Genomic DNA, 21,154 nt, shown 5'->3' with positions numbered 1-21,154 from the left:
ACAAAGATTCACAAAATGTTTAGTGGCATGCATACCACTGTGCCCCCCCCCCCGAAAAAAAGCACTGGTTCTACTCAGGATATACCCACTGAAATGAATAGGCCTGATTAATTTAGGTTTGTTAGTTTTAAGGGGGCCAATGAGAATACAACTTACTTCAGTAGACCCCATAATTTATATCCCAGGCTTTCTACCATGGAACTCCAAGTTGGTGTACACCGGATTCACTCCTAGTCTCCAAGACACACATTGACTAGGCCTAGATCCGCTTAACTCCAGCAGAGTTGTGACATCAGACCAGGCCATAAGCCTGAAGATGCTATTAGGCAGGCCAGGTGAGGTGAGATGCCCATGGATGACAAAGAGCTTTACCTTATAGCCCCGCTTGCGGCAGAAGCTGAGGCAGACTTGCACTGTAAGCTTGGTGGAGGTGCCGCTGCTCCCACTCAGGGCCGGTGGGGTCCCAGAATCTAAGAAGCAGCCGACGTAACCTGGCACTGGAGAGGAGGACAAAGTGATTGTGTTTTTGTTGTCTGGAAGGGCAAGAGAGCGAAAACCCCAACACCCCCCCCCCCCGGGAACACTTGTATAAAAAGTTACAGAATTTCACCATGAAGTTACGGGGCATGCACTGATTGGAAACAAAGCTGTCTGTCTGCCTTAAGGCTTTTGCAAGTGTTGCGACATACCAGTTCCCTTAGGCCTCCTGCCCCTCGGCTGTCACCTGGAGAGTCATCCCAGGCTCGTGCAAGGTGGGGGGCAGGAGGATACACTTGCCCCAAGCCTCAGAGGGCTAAGGTAACTGGGGTTTATAACATTATTCTAACAAGACAAGCTCTGTACGAGCCTGGGTCAGCCATTCCATTAGACTCCTTCGTCTTGTCTCTCTACTCTCTTCTGTGTGTTTTGGGAGACTGGGGGGTGGGGAGCTGGTTTCAGCAGGAGGGGGAGACCCCCTGGCTTCTTCACCAGCCTGCCTCATCTCTGCAATCTGAGACTTAGTTGTGTGCCTGTCTTTGCTCTGCTCTTTTCATACCTCTTCTGGTTCTGGGTGACCAGGGGGAGCGGAGCTTGCCACAGCAGGAGAGGGAGACCCCCGGCTTCTTCACCAGCCTGACTCATCTCTGCCTCTTGGCCCCTTTCTCTCCAGCCTCTGCTTCTGCCTCTAATTCTGGACTGCCTTCTTCCAGAGTCTCTTCCTGCTCACTAAATCCTGTTGCCTCTTTAGCTTCTGACACCACCACCACCCAGCCTGCTCCCTCTTCTCCTTCATCGCCATCCCACCACCAATCCCTTGGCTCTGAGCCTTCTTTTCGTAGGGGTTCCTTTGGGGGTTCCCCAACTGGTGCCTCCCACCACTCTTCTGCACTCAGCCAGTCCATCTCTCTCTCTCTCTCTCTCTCTCTCTCTCTCTCTCTCTCTCTCACACACACACACACACACACACACACACACACACAGTCTACCCAGGCCTCCTGTACTCACTGTGGCAGGTCGGGATGTCACAATACTTCCAGTAGATGCCTTCCTCGTTCTCCGAGATGTAGCACCAGGGCTGTACATCCCCGTCCGGGTTGCGACAATAGTTGTGGCTGCCCAGGCCCCATTCGCCATTGGGGTACTTGGCGGTGTTGTAGGCATGCTCTCGCGTCTGGTTCCAGTAGAGGCAGGGCCGCCCCGTGCTCCCGGGAGAGGTCCTGTTCTGTGTCCCCCGGTAATCGGCCCCATTCACCATAAAACATTCAGACAGCTCTGCAGGCAAGGAGAGAAGAAGGGAGGGCTGGTCAGCGAGACAAATCTTCTCGTTGCACACTCTCGCTTTCTCTCTGGCATCCCAAAGAGGTGACAATATCAATATATATATCTACATATTGCATTTCTTAAAATCCCACTCGTCTCCCGAGTCGCTCAGTTGCAAATGCATACACTTTATCCTTCCAACAACCCTGTGAAGTAGGGAACGCTGAGAAATGGTGGCTGGATCCAGATCACCTAGTCAGTGGCGTAGCGTGGGTTGTCAGCACCCGGGGCAAGGCAAGTAATTTGCGCCCCCTAACCCGTGGATTTGCGCCCCCTAACCCTACCCCCCAGATGTTGCGCCCAGTGCGGCCGGCCCCCCCTGCACTCCCCACGCTACGCCACTGCACCTAGTAGGATTTAGGCCTAAGAGGGGGTGTAAACCTGGGTCTCCATCCACCCTATACCAGCTTAACCACAATAGTTCAGGCCCTGGAATTTTCAGAACTGGATTACTGCAATGCACTCTGTGTGGGGCTTCCCTTGCACTTGGCGCAGAGCAGACACTGAAGTTAGTGCAGAATGCTGCAACACAGTTACTGACGGGGTGAGACCTTCTCAGTAGACAACCCCTCTGTTCAGAGATGGACACTGGTGGCTGGTTGGTTACTGTGCCAAATTCAAGGTGTTACTAGTAGTACATAAAGAACTTCATGGCTTGGGACTAGTTTACTTGCAGGATCTCCTTGTCCCAGATGGGCCCATTCAATTGCTTCAGTCTGCAGAACTGGCATGGTAACCAGTGCAACATAATTCAGCAGTTGTAAAAACGCACTCTGCTTGACAGGTTTGAATCATGGCATGCCTTGATGAAAACTCACACTCTCACAATCCATGCATACTGAAGCAGAAGAAAGGCTCCTTGAAATCAGCGGGGATAATTTCCTAAGAATTCTGCTGTTAGCCATTGCCTTGCCCCAGATCCTTTAGACCTCACAGGTCCTGACTTTTAGCGCTTCATTTCTAACAGCAAAAGAGAGAGGGAGAGGGAGAGATTTCTGGACCTCAGAGGATCCAAGCCCATGTTCTAAAGTTGGAAGCCGTGACTTGTAATTGGCAAAGGCCGGATTTGACAGACGAATTGTGAGGAAAAGGTGCTCTGTGCCCACTCAGAGATGTTCGTTTGTTTGCTTGCTTGTTACCTGCCCTTCACCCTAAGTTCCCAAGGCAGGTTCAATAATAAAAAACACTAACTGCCACAAAAATAAATAAATACCACAAATAAATAAATACCACAAATGTTCCAATTTTTTATTTTTATTTTTTGGGTCCTTCAAGGCGCTAAATTAAATTTGCTTCTTTAATCACCATTCCTGTGGAGGTTTTTTTTACTATTTTTTAATGGAAACGAGCTAATGGTTAGCGTAGCAATCACAGCCTGAAGATAAAAACTTTAAAACAAAGTATGGCAGCAAGGAGGGGTCAGAGCCACAGGAGCTTGTACTTCCACGTACTTCCTATTGATGCCACATACAGTGACACTTCTGTGGTTTCCTCCCCCTGCAAACTAACACGGTATTGCACAGGAATTCACAGCTGAAACATGCAGTCTGTAAAAGCAGATGAAAGGAAGTATGGTGGCACAGCGCAACTTATTTGCGCTGTCCGGGCAGAAGGGGGAGTGGAGATTGGCAATGGGCAAAATGCCAAGCATGCAATGGGTAGAGTTAAAATCTGGAAGCACGAACGCGGGCGCATTGGGGAAGCATCACAGGACAACTGAGAAAGAGGGATGATGTGTGGACGGTCCAGTATAAATCCACTTCCAACACATTACTAATACACTAATGACCCCTGACCATTAGGTCCAGTCGTGACCAATTCTGGGGTTGTGGTGCTCATCTCGCTTTATTGACCGAGGGAACCGGCGTACAGCTTCCGGGTCATGTGGCCAGCATGACTAAGCCGCTTCTGGAGAACCAGAGCAGCGCACGGAAACGCCGTTTATCTTCCCGCCGGAGCGGTACCTATTTATCTACTTGCACTTTGACGTGCTTTTGAACTGCTAGGTTGGCAGGAGCAGGGACCAAGCAACGGGAGCTCACCCGTCGCGGGGATTCCAACCGCTGACCTTCTGATCGGCAAGTCCTAGGCTCTGTGGTTTAACCCACAGCGCCACCCACGTCCCGTTGCTACATACACCCACAATAAACAGAGCCTTAATATTGCAGCCTTTAAAGCCCTTTTGAGCCTCTTTTGCATACTATTTGTAAGTGAATGTTGAAATTCTATTTTAAATACACCTGTATTGGGTTTTGGGATTGCTGGGGGTATTTCCACACCCATTTCAACCTCCTTGTTGGTTTCGTGACACCTCTCAAAGGATGCAATTGATCAGAAGTGTATTTCAGTCTCCCACCCACCACTTCCTCCCTGCCCTCCACACATTGGGGGAATGGCTTTTCTTGTCTTTTAACCTGTCCTCCCTCATTGGGAAGTGTCTCTTGGTTGACTGATATAAAGAATCCGGCTTCTTCAGGCAATCTATCCTCCCTTTCCGCTGCTCCCATGCTCCTGCAGAACTGATAAGGCTGGGAAGGAAACCTTGCCAGTTTCACCAGCTTTGAAAAAAGTCAAGCATTCTGGTGCTATTCCTGCCCCCTCTGAAGGAAAAGACCTGACCCACATTTAGAACACATTCAGTGCATATTTAAAACATATTACTCCCCCCCCTTCATCCTGAGAATTGTAGTTTCCTTCCTCACAGAGCTACGATTTTCAGCACCCTTAATACGCTACAGTTCCCAGAATTCTTTTTGGGGGGGCAGCTGTGTGCCTCAAATGTGCATTAGATGTGCTCTAAATGCACATTGTCAATCTTGTCTGCCGAGTCAAGATTAATGGGGAGCAGCAGCTTCCTGAAAAAACCTACCTAGTCACCAGATGATAGTTTTCATACTATCAGAGACCAACAAATCTCAGTTGGTGGAGTGTAAGACTCTTAATCTCAGGATTGTGAGTTTGAGCCCCATGTTGGGCAAAAGATACCTGCATTGCAGGGGTTGGACTAGATGACCCTCATGGTCCCTTCCAACTCTATGATTCTGATATCTGGTGGCTGTGAATTCCACTGGGAAACACGGTTGTTAGCAGGGTGGGACAACACAGTTTCTTGCGCCTAATGTTTAGAGATGTTCTAATAACCTGAGCAACCCGGTGGTCAAATTACTGGCGGGAGGGAGAGAAGGGCCGGCTTCCAGCCCCCTTACCTTTTATGACACATACCATTTAGGTACTGTTTTTAGAAATGTACAGGGCGACACAATGCAAATAAAATTCAGGCAAGTCAGAGACTGAAGCTTGTGGATTTCATACACCCTCACCCGTACCCAGAGTTGCAGTTAGGTAATTTTAGACTCTGGTGGAGGGGGAACTAAGTGAGATGGCAATGAATATTCCGTACTCCTTCGCTTGTTTCAAAATATGGCAGGTGAGCCTTACAGCGTTTGGAGACCCCCCCTTTGTCATTCTCCTGGTGGTGCCCCTGGGCCACCCTACCTCTCCTCCTACAATTTGAGGGCTGCTTGGGCCCAAGAGTGCAGGGCGACCAAGGGCCCAAGACGAGGGGCTCTCGACTTCCCTGGCAGTTCACCAGAGACCTCCAGTTGCCCCTCCTTTCCACCCCCACCCCACCCCCAAATCTCTGAAATGTGGAGCTGGAGGAACATCAGAGCAAGCGTGACAAGACAAGCTTGAAAGAAGAGGGACATGTCCCAAGGCTGCCTCCCGGGTGGGGGCCAAGAGGAGATTAGAGATGCTAAATGTGTAATCAGTTAAAGCATGCAGAGGCTTTGAAGATTCAAAGGGAATCGGTGTGGAGGGTGTCGTGTGAGCCTTGGCTGCAGGCAAAAGAAACACAGGAGACCCTTTTAGATCTTATATTGGGGGGGGGGGATGGAGGAAGATCAAAGAGTTCAAAGGCGCATTTAATCTGCCATGCCAAGACAGTCAAGTGCAGGCAAAGCACAAGGGGGGGTGGGGTGGACAGGACTCCCCCCTCCAATCCAGCTCTTTGACCTCCAGCAAGGTCAGCAGTGGGTCCCTCTGGACTTTTAGTCTGGGGGGGGGAATGGGTTACAGCCCTGCTCTCAAATCACCAGCAACTGCCTCAGGGAACGTGTTTCCATAGTGAGGTCAGCTCCAGAGCATGCAATGCATAGTAACAATGAGGGCCAGGGTGCTTCTGAGCATGGGCAAAGTTCTTCCCCTGCACTGGCATGACTAACTGCAACCTGTCATCTGGGATAAACATCTTGGTCTGTCCTGCATCAATAAAGGTTCCTGCAAAAAACAAACAGACCATGTAACACCTTGCAAGGAAAGTCTAGGACATCAAGGAGAAAAATTCTGGCACAGCCCAATATCTGCTCTGCTGTTGGTTGGTTTTTCACTGTGTGCAGGAACATCCCAAAGTTTGATTCTTCACCTGCAGCCTGATGGGGTACAGCCCCTTATTTGACCACCTCAGGTTTCTGCCACCTCCTTCCACTGCAGACATAGACCAGTCTGAAGAAGGCACAGATACTGGAAGCAGGAAGCAGAAAGGTGGGGCCGTGTGAAAATTCAGGAGTGCCTTTCTTGCTGTGAGAATTGGGGTCTGTTATTTGCGTGTGTTGGGAATGCAGAGAACCCAGAGAAGTTTAATCTGGAGGATAAAAGCATGGCATGTCCAGGAATCAACAGGGGAGACTTGCCTACCTGCTTGCTCCTCCCCGTGAAGAGCAGAAGCAAATCTCAGCAAGCAATCCAGGTTGCAGAATGCATATTTTTCTTGACGCAGAATCCTGATTACACTACACACACACATGCACCATTTCAAAAAGGACAATAGGCACAGATGCGGCCAGCCTTCTTCCCAACAAAATAACGCTGAGTGCCAGGCTGCGTTCTTCAGGTGCCCCACGCAAGGAAGCCAGTAATCCGAACTGGCGAAGAGAACCGGCCGTTCTGGGCCCTGTCCCTCCCTGGGAACCCAGGAGTCCTGGCTCCTAGCCGGCCTTGTTCTATCCCAGACATATTAATGTCCTTCCACAGCTGGGAATAGGCCCAGGAGCCTCGCTTCGCCTTCCCTGCCACTGCCCCCCCCCCGCCTCCGAGCCTGAAGCCTCTCGGTGGTGTAACCAGACGCCTTTCCAGCCCAGCAGACAGAAGCCCCGGGGGACAGGCCCCACCTGTTGCCGGGGATGGAAATAGCTGAGAACATAATAAACAGGTGGTTGATATAAAGCAAAAAAGGGTGGGCGGGTAGGGGGCGTAGGGATTGCGGGGTGGGGGGAGATCTCTTGGTGGGGACGGACGGACGTAGAAGCCTACAGAGGCCTGGAGGCTGGATGTCTAACAGGTGGTGAGTGTTGGCAGCTGGACCCTTCGACGCTACAGGCTGCTTGGGCCTAGGGGCGGGGATGGGGTGGGGGGAGTGTGGAATTGGGGACCGGGGCGGGTTGGGGGGCATGAATGTGAAGTGGCCTTGGAGATCAGAAGTGGGGGGGGGGGACATCAGAGGGACAAATGGCTCAGGGCTCTCTGTTCTCTTGAGCCCTGGGATTGCGGAAGAAACGCAATGGAACGCACACCGGGGGGTGGGGAGAGAAATAGCCCTGTTCCGACAAACGTGGGATTAGCTATTTCGGTACCATTGTGGAGAACTTCCTCCTGTTGGGGAGCTGCTGCAGCTGTCCAAAGGCCAACAGCCTGTCGCGGCGAAGCAATAGGGAAGGGGGCAGAGGAGAATTCCCAGAGTACTTGCAATGCCTTTCTTTCAATAAATATATAAATAAGTAGATGCCGAGGGCGCTTTCACACCTTTAGGAACTGGCGTGTGAGCATGAGCGGGAGCGCATGTGTGCACGCATATGCTCTCTCCTCCCCACTCCAGGGATCCTGGAGCTCCTTGGACATTTGCCCTTGCGTGAGAAAACCAGGGAGGTTTCTTCGGAAGGCAGCTTACCTTTCCCTTACCAATCTTCCTCCATAAGGTGGAGGGGCCTTTGGGATGTTTCAGACTAGGTCGACTGTGAGGGAGCCATCGTGCACATGTATGTACAGCTCACACATGAAAAGGGAGGCCAGGCTGTGTGCACATCATGTTTATCAAGCGCACTGCTTCTGTCGGAGAACTCTGGGAACTGTAGTTTACCCCTCACGGTGCTACAGTTCCCAGCACTCTCAATGATCTGCAGTTTTCTGGATGCTTTGGGGTAAGTAGTGCGCTTTCTACGTATGGTGTGTACTCCGCCTTACACATGGGAGAGAGACAGAGATAAGCTGCAGTGTGGACCCCTCCCCTCAGCTTACCGCTACCTCAGTCAGTTGCTCCAAATACATTTCTGTCTTCTTAGCTGCAACACTAGAAGCAAGCTGGGAAAGGGGGATAGAATGGCTGCAGCAACCAAGTGCGAGAGGGAAAGCATGACGGGGCCGGTCCAAGACATTTTACTTCCTGAGGCAAAGAAGGTGCCCCTCTCTCCCCACCCCAGAATCCAAGCAGGCTGACAGTTTTGACAGCAGAATTTCACTTCAGGTCTCGCAACTGGGAAGCTCTCTCCCTCGCACCTGAGGGCAGCAGTTAGCAAGCTTAGGGGAGCTGCCATCACTGTTTGACACCCCTCCACATCTACCGCCTGAGGCAGCCACCTCCTTCTGCCAGCTGCCCTCCTGCTGTCACATCTAGCTGGGCCCTCAGGAGAAATAAGTCTATCCCTGTCTAGTAACCATGATGGCTACATGGAACTTCCATGAGCAGAAACAGTATACCACTGAATACCACTAGCTGGAAGACGACAACAAGGGAGATGGCTTTTGCGCTCCCGTGCCCTGCTTTTGGGCTTCCCAGAGGCATGACTGACCAGTGATGGAAAATGGACCTTGGATCTGATCCAGCAGGACTTGTTTAATGCCCTTTTGAGTGTCCTGATGATGAGGAAACTCAGTGACATGGATGTGAGGCAGATCGTCAATAAAAGCCCCAAAGAGAGACAGCTGCCACCTCCCAAATGTCACTCTTTTGCAGGACAGATTCAATCACATACCAGAAACTAAGATTGGCACAACTGAAGAGTTCTGGTGCAACAAATCCACATCATTCCACTTTTTAAAACATACTCTGCGGTAAGGAAAGTGACAAAGAAAAGGGTGGGATAATGATCGATTGATGGGAAGTTATACATGAGCTCTGTGCAAACTAATCCGGAGGGATGTTCTCCGCTGTATAACCTCCCCACATACAAATCTGGAGGAATACTCAGTAAAGAGGTCGTCTGGGGGATCTTGGTGCGGCAGAACGGCCAGAGCACCGGATATGCCCCTGAAATGTGAGTCCCACCTCCGCTTTCGGGATGCACGGAAATGTGGAGGTGTCAGCAGAGGGTGTGTAGGAGGGGAAGGAAACTGGAGACAGGGATGGGGTGCACAGTGGGTCATTTCACACTCCGGACTTAATAGTCTTATGGGGGGTGGGGCAGCTCTCTAGATGGCCATGTGTTTTATTTCGCTTATTTAAAACAGTCTCATCCTCCTCTCCCTTTAGGTGTGTATTACCAGTAGTGGACAAAATTGCAGGGCAGAGACAAAAAGCTGTGCTGTCAACATTGCTGTCCCTACGGCACTGGGGCAGGGCGGTCCTCACAGCCCCCACCTTGCCCTGCCCTGCTCCAGTGCCAGCCCGGTACAAGTTGTGATGGCAGTTTTGGGATGGCAGGTCTGCCACATCAGCCACAGCTGTGGAACATAGGAAGCTGCCTTATACCGAGTCTGACCATTGGCCCATCTAGCTCCATAGTGCCAACACGGACTGGCAGCAGCTCTCCAGGGTTTTCAGGTGTGGGTCTCTGCCAGCCCTACCTGGAGATGCCAGGATCGAACCTGGGACCTTCCTCATGAAAAGCTGGTGCTCTGAGTTATGGCTTTCCCCCTTGTTTCGAAATTCAGCAAGCCCCACCCCTGCTTCACATGTGGGTGGCTGCTCCTTCTACTGAGTGTGGGGTTCTGGACCTCTGCCCCACAGTCCTGCCCTGTTGGCATCACACAGCTGCCACATATTGGGTCAACATTTTCATGGAGCTATCCACTACGATCCCAAGGTCTCGTTCCTGGTCAGTTAATAAATGGATGCAACAGACAGAATACTCTCTAACATTTCACAGATGAGAACAGGAATATGATCATTTGGTGCAGTGGTTAGACTGGCAACCTAGGACTGGGGAGAGACCAGCTTCAAATCCCCCCTCAGCTATGAAGTTCTCAGGGCTCATCAATCTCTCTCAGCCAGTAGCCTGCTTCATAAGCCTGCTGTGAAGATAAAACGGGACAAGGGGAGAGTTCCTTGGCGGAATGGCGAGTTATAAATAAAAGCCAATTCTCCAACCAAGGGCTGTTGCCTGAATGCATCTGTTGCATTGCTGAAATTCCTGTTCTGCATGCTACGTTAATTTACTTTTGCAATAGGTTGTCCTCTAGTGATCTAAGTGGGAGGTGTTTGCTGTTATGGTTAAAAATAACTCTTAAAAGCATAATGCAAAATATGCCTTAGTGTAGGATAGGGATGGGTGAATCTGCCCATTTTGGCTTTTCTCATTTCTCATTTTCCTTAACTTATATTCATTTCTCCATATCTCCACATCAGTTCACAATTACATTTTTTTTAAGTCCTCGTGAACATTCATGAGCATTTTAGTGCAACTTGTTTATATGCCATTTTGCCTAGTATGTACGTACATTGTTGCAAAGCAATTCTCCCTGATAAAATGCATTTTTTGTATGTTCTTTTCCCTAACATGTGCACACTTATGTACCCTTTATGCTAGCATGTGCATTTTTGTACACAGCACTTGCCTGGAAAGCTGCACTGCCAACTTTGGAAAAGCGCAAATTTTGGGAGGGTTGCTTCCTTCAGTTCACACATTGTTTTGAATCGTGCAAATGACTGCCTTGAGATGCAAACTGAATCGATTTTCTCCCTTGTCCCAGCATAGGAATGGGGAAACTGTGATTCCCCCAGATGTTGCTCCCCTTATCCTTGACCGCTGGTCCTGCAGGCTGGAGCCTTTCTCCCTTGCTGCCCCTCATGCCTGGAACTGCCACCCAATGCATCTTTGGGATGCTACCCCTGTTCCTTCAAATCCTTCTTCAAAACCCACCTTTTGTCTGATGGAAGACCATTAAGCCAACCTCTTTTGATGGTAATGTGCATTGCTCCACTTACTCCAAAATAGGGGCATTCCAGATGGCCAAGCCATGGGTCTTTAGCACTAGGCCCAAGATCTCTTGCTCCATCCCTGATTTATGCAAACGCATGCCAATGGGCCTGCAGTCCTGGCTCCACCCACTGTCAGTTGCCTTCTGACCCACCAGTTCCAGTGGGCACCAGCCACCACTGGCAATGCCCCACTTCAAATGACGGTAAGCCAGCTCTGCTCTGTTTGCTCGCCTTGCCCCCAAAGTCCTGCCCTGACAATCCTCACTGCCCCTTAGTTCCTATCCCTTCCTGCAACTAAGCCCAAGTACATGTAACTGTACAGAGCAGATATACTTTGCCTGTTTACTTTTGCCTCCATTTTTCTACCCCTCCTACTGTCACCTCCTCTATGACAAATTTTGGATTGTATGCTCCTCGGGACATCTCCTTCATTTTTCTCTGCTACACATGTTGATGGCACTTTACAAGCAAATAATAATAATAATAGTTATTATTGTGTGCACACAATGGAATGAGCTTTTTTACTAACCTAGGATACAAAATAAACAGTTTTAGTCGTGTGGTAATTATTCTGCTGCTCCACCCCACTGGAAATTGATCCGCAAGGTATCTCTTCCCCCGTGATGTGGGTCAGCTACCGACAGGACCATGGGATGCAGAGGTCAGAGTAAACAGGGAAGATCTAAGGCACTCTGCAAACTACAAGAGGTGGGGAAGCCCACAAAATGCAGCTCATCTCTGAAGCCATGAGAGCCAGAAAAGTAGCAACAGTAGACTCCCTTTATACAGGGTGGGTAAAACTAAAACTGAATTTCAAAGGATTTGAAAGGATTTCAACAAACCTAACCAATGTGGATCTGAGAAGTTGCTTCCCCCCCCTTTTCCTCTCCCCACCTCTTTTCCCCAACTTAATGACAGGCAGTAGATCAGCTTAGTTTGCATACATGGGAATTATCCAGAGGACTGAAGTAGCTGGTTGATAAAAGCTTATGGCAAATGTATGTAATGGAATAAATCCTCCACAACTACCCTTCCTTCACACCTGGGGTTCCCTGTTCAAAACCACACAATAGGGATCAGAAATCCTAGCTCACCCAACGATAAACATGTGAGCATAATTAACTAGTGCAGGATTTGGTGACGGCAATCAGTTTACATGTCTTCTTTTAAAAAAAAGAAGACTATATTTTTAATGATTCTATACTCCTGCATAAATTAACCCTAGTTCTGTATTCACAATTACAAAAGCATCAACATTCCACAAAGGCAGAAAGTAATTTACCTTTCTTATACCACTCTTTATGAATCTCCTCCTTTTGCGACAATATGTTAAGAAAAAACATCAGAGGGGTATTGATTGATTCTGTATGCAATGACTGTGCTCACACACAGAGAGAAACATGCTTGGTTTAAGGAGAGTGGTCAGTGACAGCACCCTCACAAGAAAATGAAAGGTTTAAAACCACTGTTATAAAGGGGGAATGGGGAACAGAACAGAAATGAACAGGCTCAACTGCCTCCTGAGCCAGAGCACCCCCTAATGGCAGTCTGCTGCACTGCAGCTGGCCTTTTCTGTGCTCAGCGTCTCAAACGTGGGAAAACACACAAAAAAGCGAATTTGAAAGGGACTGTCCAGCATTTCCTGTTGAAAAGGAAATGGGAGAGAAACTGTGGTTTTGATCCTAGTAAAAGAACAAAGAGACAACAAGCTGGGCTTTGTGCTCTGTAGCCACAGGGGTTGCCAATATTTTGTCCTGCCTTTTCCAAGTGCACAAAATAAAGGCAGAAGTTCAACCGGCAAAGAATCTACAGCAGCTGCTTGCCATGCAGGCAAGATTCACTTGCTGAATATATTCTTGCCATACAGCAGAGAATGCTTTGCTTTGCAGGGTGGGAAGTATTTCCAGGGATGGATAGGACTCTGTGACGGGTAGAGCCCTCCTTCATGTACCATTCAAAGATGCTCTCTGGAAGAGGAACCTCTGTTTTTGTGCTTATTTTATCCTACAACGTCCTCCTTTACCACCACCACCCACCCTTTAATCCTCACTACAACCCTGTGGTGTAGCTTATGCTGAGATAGAGAATGACTTGGCCTCAGGTCACTCATTGATCTTCTTGGCTGAGTGGGGAAATTTGAACCCAGGTCTCTCTGCTCTAAGCCTGACACTCGGGATTGCCAACCTTTGAGGGACCGCGGGAGCGTCTGCAAAGTAGAGAAACCACCACAGCAACCAAGCACATGCCACAGCCTAGGGTATTGGCGAGAACAGAGTGCCTTGTCCAATTTCAGCTGGTGTGGAGAGGACCCCATTGGTGATCCTTGCCCTACAGCAGCCTTTGCCAACTTGGCGCCCTCAATGTGGCTTTGGACTGCAGCTCCCACCAAGCCCATCCAGGTAAGGGCATTGCTGCGCTATGCCCTCGGCACCTGGCAAGAGGCACGGCAACTGCAGAGCTGCGCCAGGGAAGAGCCACGGCTTCGTTCTGGTGACGGATGCCTACGTGTGATTGTTGGGGCAGAAGGTGGGGCAGGTTCAGGATGTCCTCTTCCAGCGACAGAGAGTGTCCCTCCCCACAGATACTTGCATGAGGCTGTACACAACTCTGCCTCTGAGTCCCTGTATAGGTTTATCTTTGAAACTGGTGTCGAGATTGGGGGGGGGGGAGAGAGTTTAAAAATTCCTTTGTTAAAGGGTGCCAAAGAGAAAAAGATGCCAGATACGGTCGCCATCTGATCTTTGATTAATGCCCAGATTCAGCATCTAGATCCCTGCTGGGTGGGTAGAAAGTAGCCAGCCCCCCTTTTCCCTGCACCACCGCCCCCCCCCCTGCCAGGAGGGGCATCTGCACCCCTGGCGTCAGCTTCATTAACTACAACCCCCGAAGGCCGGGATCCCAAATTTCATGGTTTGTAGTTAGTGAAGTCCCTGGGGTCCTCGACCCAGAACAGCCCCGTATTAGCTGGGCTTCTCTGATAGACCTTATCCTGTGGAGTTGCCTACCGGTAATTTTACAGACTCAGACACAGGCTGCTTTCACATCACACACTGAAAGCACACGGCTTCCCCCCAAAAAACCAGGGAACTGTAGTTTGTGAAGGGTGCTGGGTCATAGTCCTGTGCAGGGTAAACTACTGTTCTCATGATTCTTTGGGGAAAGCCATGCAATTTAAAGGCATGATGTGGGTGCAGACTCAAGCCCAGTATTGTCTACTTAAGCAGGCAGCAGCTCCCCGGGGTCTCAGCCGGGAGCTTTTCCCATCAACCACTGCTCCCTATTATTATTATTATTATTATTATTATTATTATTATTATTATACTGAAAATGCCAAGGCTTGTGCTCTGTCGCTGAGCCACGCTGACCCCTTCTCCAAGATACGGCCTCTCTGGAATGTACCCCCCCATGTGATCTGAAAGAAGAAAAAGAACCTCTAAGCATGCGCTGAGTGTCTTCCCCAGCCTGTGCCACAACAGAATGTGCACACGTTTGGGGTGATTATGATCAGTTTTGGTGTCAAAAGATGAATCTCCAAATCAAAGGGCATGGTTTTATTTTTTTGGGGTGGGGCGATTAAAACATAACCTGTTACCTGCATTACTATCGATAAAATCACTTGGGGGAAACAAACAGAACTTATTGTTCCATCAAGCCTTTGGCATTACCTCTTGGTCCAAGTACTCTGCCTACTGCAGCTAAAGTTAAGTATACGTCACTGCAATAATCACATTTTCTTCCCCTCATGTCCCTTGCATCCAATTACCCCTCCTCCCTTCTGTTGCCACACTTGCATCTGTTCTTTTATACTGTATGATTGCTGGGGCAGAGACCTGGCATTTCATTCTCTGTAAAGTGCCAGGGACATTGAAGGAACAACAATATCCAGCTTAGAGCCTCCCCACAAAAATGTTCTGTTATGAAGAAGAGAGGAGAGAGAGAGAGCTCAGTCAGTAAAGAATGAGACTCTTAATCTCCGAGTTGTGGGTTCGAGATTCACACTGGGCAAAATATTGCTGCATTGCAGGGGGTTGAATTTGATGACCCTCATGGTCCCGTCTAACTCTGAGATTCTATGACCCCGATTCTATGACCCAAATCTTGGAATAGCTTGTCAAGCTGATGAATATCTTTGAAAGTAGTTGGGTTGGGGGAAGGATGAAGAAAGGAAAGCATACCTTGCTCTGGGGGGAGGCGGGGCCCTTCCTACCCCCCCACCCCACCCCAGCAGATCCCTAGCATCAGCAGCATTGCAGACTGCAGCCTACCTCCCCAATTATAACCCAGCCCAACCCTGTTGAGCCAGTTCCTGCCACTTGGGATTCCCATCTGACAGGTATCCTGGACGGCAGCCAAAACGCGTCTGGGGAGACAGATGCCGCCTGGGCCAGAAAGTGTGGGTGAAGAACTGGACCGCAGGGGTGGGGATCTGTCCCAGACACTTTCTCTTTCTCTTCTCTCTCTCTCTCTCTCTCTGCTGCAGCAGGGGTCCAGCAGCTGTCTAGGGGCTGAGTGTGTGAAATCGGCTGGGCTCCGTCTGTCTGCCGTCGGGGCCAGGCGGGACAGGTGGCCGCTGAACTGTGCCTTTGAGGCTGGGGGCTCATCGGGCCAAGCAAGGGAGGCTGGGAGGGGGGAGGGAGCCAGAAGGGGTCCTACCAGGCCAAGGGAAAGCTTAATGCTGCCAACCACAACGGCAGCTCCAGCCATCCTCCTCTCTCTCTCTGGCCATCAGCCCCCCCCCCCCAGCCAACCAAAGGACCAGGGCAATGGGACTCTTGGACCGGCAGCCCCCTTCCATGTACCCCCTCCCTGCCCTTCCACATGACCCCCATCCTCAAGGGACAGACAATATAGGAGTCCTGATTCTCAAGTCAGTAGAAACAGTCTTAAAGAGAACCCAGGAGTCCTGGCCGTCTTGCCTCCCCCAACATACATTTCAAGTTTTAACACATTCAACACCTGTCCCAGAGCTGTGAAGGGGGACCCAGGAGTCCTGCCCTGCTTCCTCTGGGTTTTCTTCGCGGTTCCCAGCCCTCCTGCCCCACGCTTGGCCACTCCCTGCTCCCCCAGCCCCCATTCCCAGAGCTGAGAAGAGGACCCTAACTCTAATACGCCCCTCCCTGTCCCTCACTATTACGCACATATACATACACAGACCCTCCTTCCCTTCCGCAGTTCTCACTCACCTGCCCTCTGCAGAGCCCGAGACCCTCGAAGAAGCACCAACAGCAGACCAAAAACCACCCAGGGCATTTCTGGACGGTGTCACCCCTTTGCCCGGTGCACCCAGGCTGCCCCACACCTGGAGGGTGTAGGAACAGCCAGGGTCCCAAGCTAGAGCCCAGCTGGGGGAGGGAAGGGACAAGAGGGGTGTCTCTGAACTGTCACGGCGCCAGCCAATTGAGGATCTAGGCGGGATCTTCCAGGGTCTGCATGGATGGCGGCGAAGGAGGCTGGCGATCCAGTCGTTTTCTGGGATCTCGCGGGTGGAGCCTGCTAACTAGCCATTGCATCGGAGGGGCTCGGATACCCCTCGGCTCCTCTTCCTGCTCCGGGGAAGTCGCTGTCAAGCAGTCGGTGGGTCGGAGAGGATCTCGTTGATCTGTCCGCAGGATCTAGGGATCACATGTCGCTGGTCCCCAAGGGGCACCGTGAGGCAGCAACTGTCCTCTCCTGTCCTGAAAGTGCAGCAGCCCGAGGGCGCCTTGGGTCCCAAGCGAAGTTTCTCTCGCAGTTCGACGGGGCGCAAGCTTAGCTGGTATCCTTCCGGATCTGCCACGTTCAGAGCCGGCTGTCTCCAAAGGATCTGGAATCCACTAGAGTCCGAGCACGGTGGCTCATCTCCCCCGGTCTTCCTGGGTGAGGATCCGGCGGTCAGACGGGACGGGGTCCCGCCTCACCCTTCCTAGCTCTCTTCACCGCTTCAGCCGCCGAGTAAGATCTCGGATCTGGTAGATCTCTTGCCAGAAGTGATGCTCGTGGATCTCTCTTTCTCTCCTCCCCTCTCCGCCTCTCTCGGCTTCCGACCAATCCCTTCTCGGCCTCCTTCTCCCTCCTTAGGCAAATCTGGAGTCTCTCCGGAGCCCCGAGGGATGGTGTGTGGATCAATTCTTGTCCACGACGGGTTTGCTCACCAGGTGGGTTCCTTCCATCCCGGAGGGGATCTCGGCGCCTGTCAGGCGGCGGTGTTCAGCGTATCCTTACTCCCCGCCCTCTCCCCGCCACCTCCAGAGCGGATCTGGACTTCGCAGGCGGACCAAACCCGAGAGGAATAGTCTGTGGCTCTGCTTACGTCCAGGCGGACCTGTGGTAGTCTGGGCTTTCCTGGGGGGCGAGTAGTCGGAACCCGCTCCAGGCAGCCCCCAGAAGAGCCTGGGCAGCCGCCGCCCTCGTGGTGGAATCACCTGCAGCGGCAGCCCCGCAGCTCCCTCGGCTGGGCGCTTGTTCGACGGGGCCGGTTCCTAGCTCGGCGGCTTCTTCTGCTGCTGCTGCTGCTGCTGCCGCCGCCGCCGCCCTCCGCTCTCTGTTCCCCCCAGCTCGCTCCCCTGGCAGCCGGAGGCAGAAGAGAAGGCGGCTCCCCCGCCATCCCCACCCCACTCCCAGCAGATCTCCCCGCCCCGACCGGCGGCCGCCCCTGGGACGTCCCATCCCGAAGGGGAGGGCCGAGAGGAGGAGGAGGAGGAGGCTTCTCTTCTCGGCGCGACTTCTTTGCGGCCGTCTCGCTCTCTTTCTCTCTCATCTCTGCGCGCGGCCTTGAAATCTGAGACGGGGCGGGAAGAGGAGGGGAAGGAGGGGGCCAGAGGATGTGCGGTTTGGGGGCGAGCGGGTGGGAGAGGAGCCTGGCCAGCCCAGGGCTTCACTTGGGACATAGCTCACAGCCCAGAACCAGTTTTTTTCTGCTGGGCCTCAAGCCCCGGAACACGTGAGGAGAGCGTGCCTCTGAGCACGTGCAGAGTTGATCTCTCTCTCTCTTCATGCCATCGTCCACACGCGCCTGGAATCGGGGAAAAGGTGGGTGAGGCTGACTGCCAGAACATTTGAGCCCCCGCACCTCTTCTTTTTAAAATGGAGCGCTGGCCCGGGCTCCGGAGGGCTAATTCCTCCGGGAGCCTGTTTTTCAAATGACTGCGGACACACTGCGCATGCAGAGCACATTCCCCCCACCCCGCAAGAATCCTGGGAACTGGCCTTTGATAAGGGCGCTGGGAATTTTAGCTCAGTGAGGGGCGAACTACAGTTCCCAGCACACTTTGGCACTCTTTTGATGGGTGGGGTGTGTATGCAGCCAAGACCAGCAGGCCTCAAGGCTGGTGCCTATCAAGGTGGAACATCTCTGGGTACCAGCAATGTGCCATCCCCTTCTACAAAGTCCTGCATTAAAGGTTAAAGAAAGAAGAGAAAGTGGTTTAAAATTAAAACTCAGCACCAGCTACTTACAAAATGAGCATCAAGCAGACCGAATCCTAGGGATCCTGGCTCTCATTACCCCATGTCAACGACACCCCAGTATTGAAGGGAACGAGGAACCAGAGCACTCTGGTTCAGTGATTCTCACTTCATAATTTTTGTAATAAGGAAGACAGTGAATTGCAGATCGTACACACAGGATCGTTCCCTGGTGCAGACGTGAGCAGAGAGTTTGGAGGGGACCTAGCAGGATACGCAGCCTGATCCACTGCTGGATGCAAAATATTCAGAGCTTGGAGCATCCTCGGCAGACACTTGTTCAGCCTCTTGAAGACCTCCAGCAAAGGAGAGACACATACACACAACCAGGTAGAAATGGCCAAAGTGCTGTTTCTTCCAATGCCCAACCACAGTCCTGACATTAAGCCCTATAGATCATCATTTAGCCTGGCAAAAAGTATTCGCTCACATCCAGAGGGGTATTCCCTGTGCACAACCTGTGTACACCACCAGCTGGTCTGCATGCTTGTAAACCTATGAACATGAAAGGTTCAATGAGATGAGTGCACCATCTGGATACCGGTGAACCCACTATCAAGTGTACACCTATTCACACAAACACTTGTACGTGCGTACAGACAACTTGCTTCTAAGGTGTCAACGAGCCTCCTTCAAATATTTGAATAATGCTAAAGGATTATAGGTGCCGGTGGAAGGGCAGCTCTCATTAGTCACTTAGGAGGAAATGCTTTCTGCACATGTTCAAAGGCAATTTCTTGTGTTAGATTACTGTGAGCCGGTCCTGGCAATGAAAACAGGTACCAGGTCCGAGTGCCTGATGGATTTATGACCTGCCTTGGCTCTGTCCTAATGCAGTCATTAAAATGTAGTTTGCTGGAGGAGACGGAAGTCCACCTTTGTGCAACCATGTGGTATAATGGTTAGAGTGTTGTGGAAGGATTGGGGAGAGACCTCAGTTCAAAGCCCGACTCAGCCATGATGTTCATCTGGGTGGCCTTGGACCTGTTACCACCTTGTAGGGTTGTGAGGATAAAATGGAAGTGCTGAGGAAGAACCATGAAGAACTCTCAGCTCTGGAGGTGGGTGGGAGAAGGCAGGATAGAAGTGAAATAAATAAGCCTCCCCTCGTTTTATGAAGTGGGAAGAGAGTGGTTCAAGTGTGTCAAAACCCAGTCAACCCGCGTGGTGGTTCAGAGAATGTTGACACGGCAAAACTTAAAAACTGGTTTGAGAAACCAGTTTAATTATGGAGGCTTTCCTTCAAAGGATCTCGGCGACTGTCATCTTGTGAGGGTTGCTAAAAATGCTGTCTTTCAAGTCCCCTAAAGTAAAATTATTATTATTTTTCTAATTTGCAGTCCTTTTGTACCCAGGATTCTTTGGTTTAGAGGCAGGGGCGTTGCTCAATGCTTTCATTTATTTCAAGCATTTATATCCCAGCCTTCTCCACTCCAAAGGTGCCCAGGTGTGCTCAGTAGGTCACAGACTCATGGCACCTATTTGCATAAAAATTTGCATATGCTAATATGTATAAAGAGTGCAAATTAATTAAGGAGGTTTTCTCAAAAAGATCCCACAAATTAATGGGCCTGCCATTGCCTGAACAGAGCCTCCATGATCAGAGGCACTATACCACCGACTCTGACACTAGGAACAATCGACGGAGGAGAGCTCTCATCTTTCTGCTGTGCTTGTGAGCTTGTGTGGGTGTGAAGTCTAGCTGGCTGCTGTTGGCAACTGATCTGGGTGAATGTTGGTCCCACCCAGCAAGAGGATTGTTAGTAACACCAAGCTGTTGTAATGGGTTGCCTAAGCTGATGAGGTCAGGAATACAGTGGGGGTGGAGAGCCTATGGCCCTCCTGATGCCAAACTCCAGCTCTCACTGGCCCCCAGCCGGCGTAGCCGGCGGACAGGAAGGGCCAAAGATTCTTGGAGTGGTGGGACCCACAATATAATACTGAAAGATTTTCTGTTCATGTTGCCAGCGGTGACAGCCTCTTGAACCCGAAGGATGCCCAGCCAAAGTGTGGGTGAGTTTTAGGGTGTTTGAAGATGGCTATCAGGAGAAAACAAGCTTGCTCCATCTTCCATGTGGCAGCCCTTTAGATATTTGAAGATCACTATCGTATCTCCAATCAGGCCCCTCTTTTCTAGGCTAAACATTCCCAATTCCCTCAACCGTTCCTCAACAGGCTTGGTTTCCAGACCCTTGATCCTCTTGGTCACCCTCCTCTGCACACGTTTCAGTTTGTCAACATCCTTAAATTGTGGCACCCAGAACTGGACACAGGACTCCAGGTGTGGTCTGACCAGAAGTGAGCAGTACTCTTCCTTCCCTTGACCTGGACACTAGACTTCTGTGGACGCAGCCTAGAATAGAAATCCATAACTAATACAGTAGTGGTCATCACTGTAAATGGAGGTGTCAGGATGAGGGCTGTACTGGCTGGTGGGGTGGGGGGTGACACAAGGTGGAACAGAGCTGCCATAGCAGGGCCAGGTATTGGGATGATCAAGCTGGGAGTGGGTTGAAGCACTCTGGAGCTTGGGGGCAGAGAGGTAGGGCTGGGACAAAAGGTTGTCTGAAATCCTGGAGAGCAGCTGCCAGTCAGTGTAGGCAATGTTAAGCTAGATAGACCAATGGGAGACCCGACTCAGTATAAAGCAATCTTCCTAGGCGGCCGAAGAGCAGGAGAGAAAGAGGTTCTTGTGAGTTGGGATTGCAAGGGTATCATCCT

At 51.0% G+C, this 21,154-nt stretch overlaps 1 protein-coding gene and 1 long non-coding RNA gene across 3 annotated transcripts in view; one reads left to right on the top strand and one right to left on the bottom strand.

The window, feature by feature from the left end:
- The window catches only part of KREMEN2 (kringle containing transmembrane protein 2), a 30,992-nt gene extending 13,490 nt beyond the window's left edge, over positions 1-17,502 (bottom strand). Inside the window, exons 1-3 of one of the 2 annotated variants that reach the window (XM_082196565.1) lie at positions 16,174-17,502; positions 1,486-1,752; positions 373-497 (exon numbers count right to left, since the gene is read on the bottom strand). In XM_082196565.1, the coding sequence (XP_082052691.1) occupies positions 373-497; positions 1,486-1,752; positions 16,174-16,240 (459 nt within the window). In that variant the 5' untranslated portion in view covers positions 16,241-17,502. Of the gene's footprint in view, positions 1-372; positions 498-1,485; positions 1,753-6,495; positions 6,648-16,173 lie in introns of those variants that run through there. The other variant, XM_082196564.1, reaches the window with a different exon arrangement.
- LOC309516954 lies at positions 6,944-10,590 on the top strand. Its single transcript, XR_014213089.1, has 2 exons — positions 6,944-7,009; positions 8,318-10,590. It is a non-coding gene; the product is annotated as an uncharacterized lncRNA (long non-coding RNA).
- Positions 17,503-21,154: the final 3,652 nt, after the last annotated feature.

The sequence above is a fragment of the Podarcis vaucheri genome (assembly GCF_965113315.1).
Source record: "Podarcis vaucheri genome assembly, chromosome: 13".
Lineage (NCBI taxonomy): Eukaryota > Metazoa > Chordata > Lepidosauria > Squamata > Lacertidae > Podarcis > Podarcis vaucheri.
Note: the sequence above shows the minus strand (reverse complement) of the source record. Positions and strands in the feature narration are given on the sequence as shown.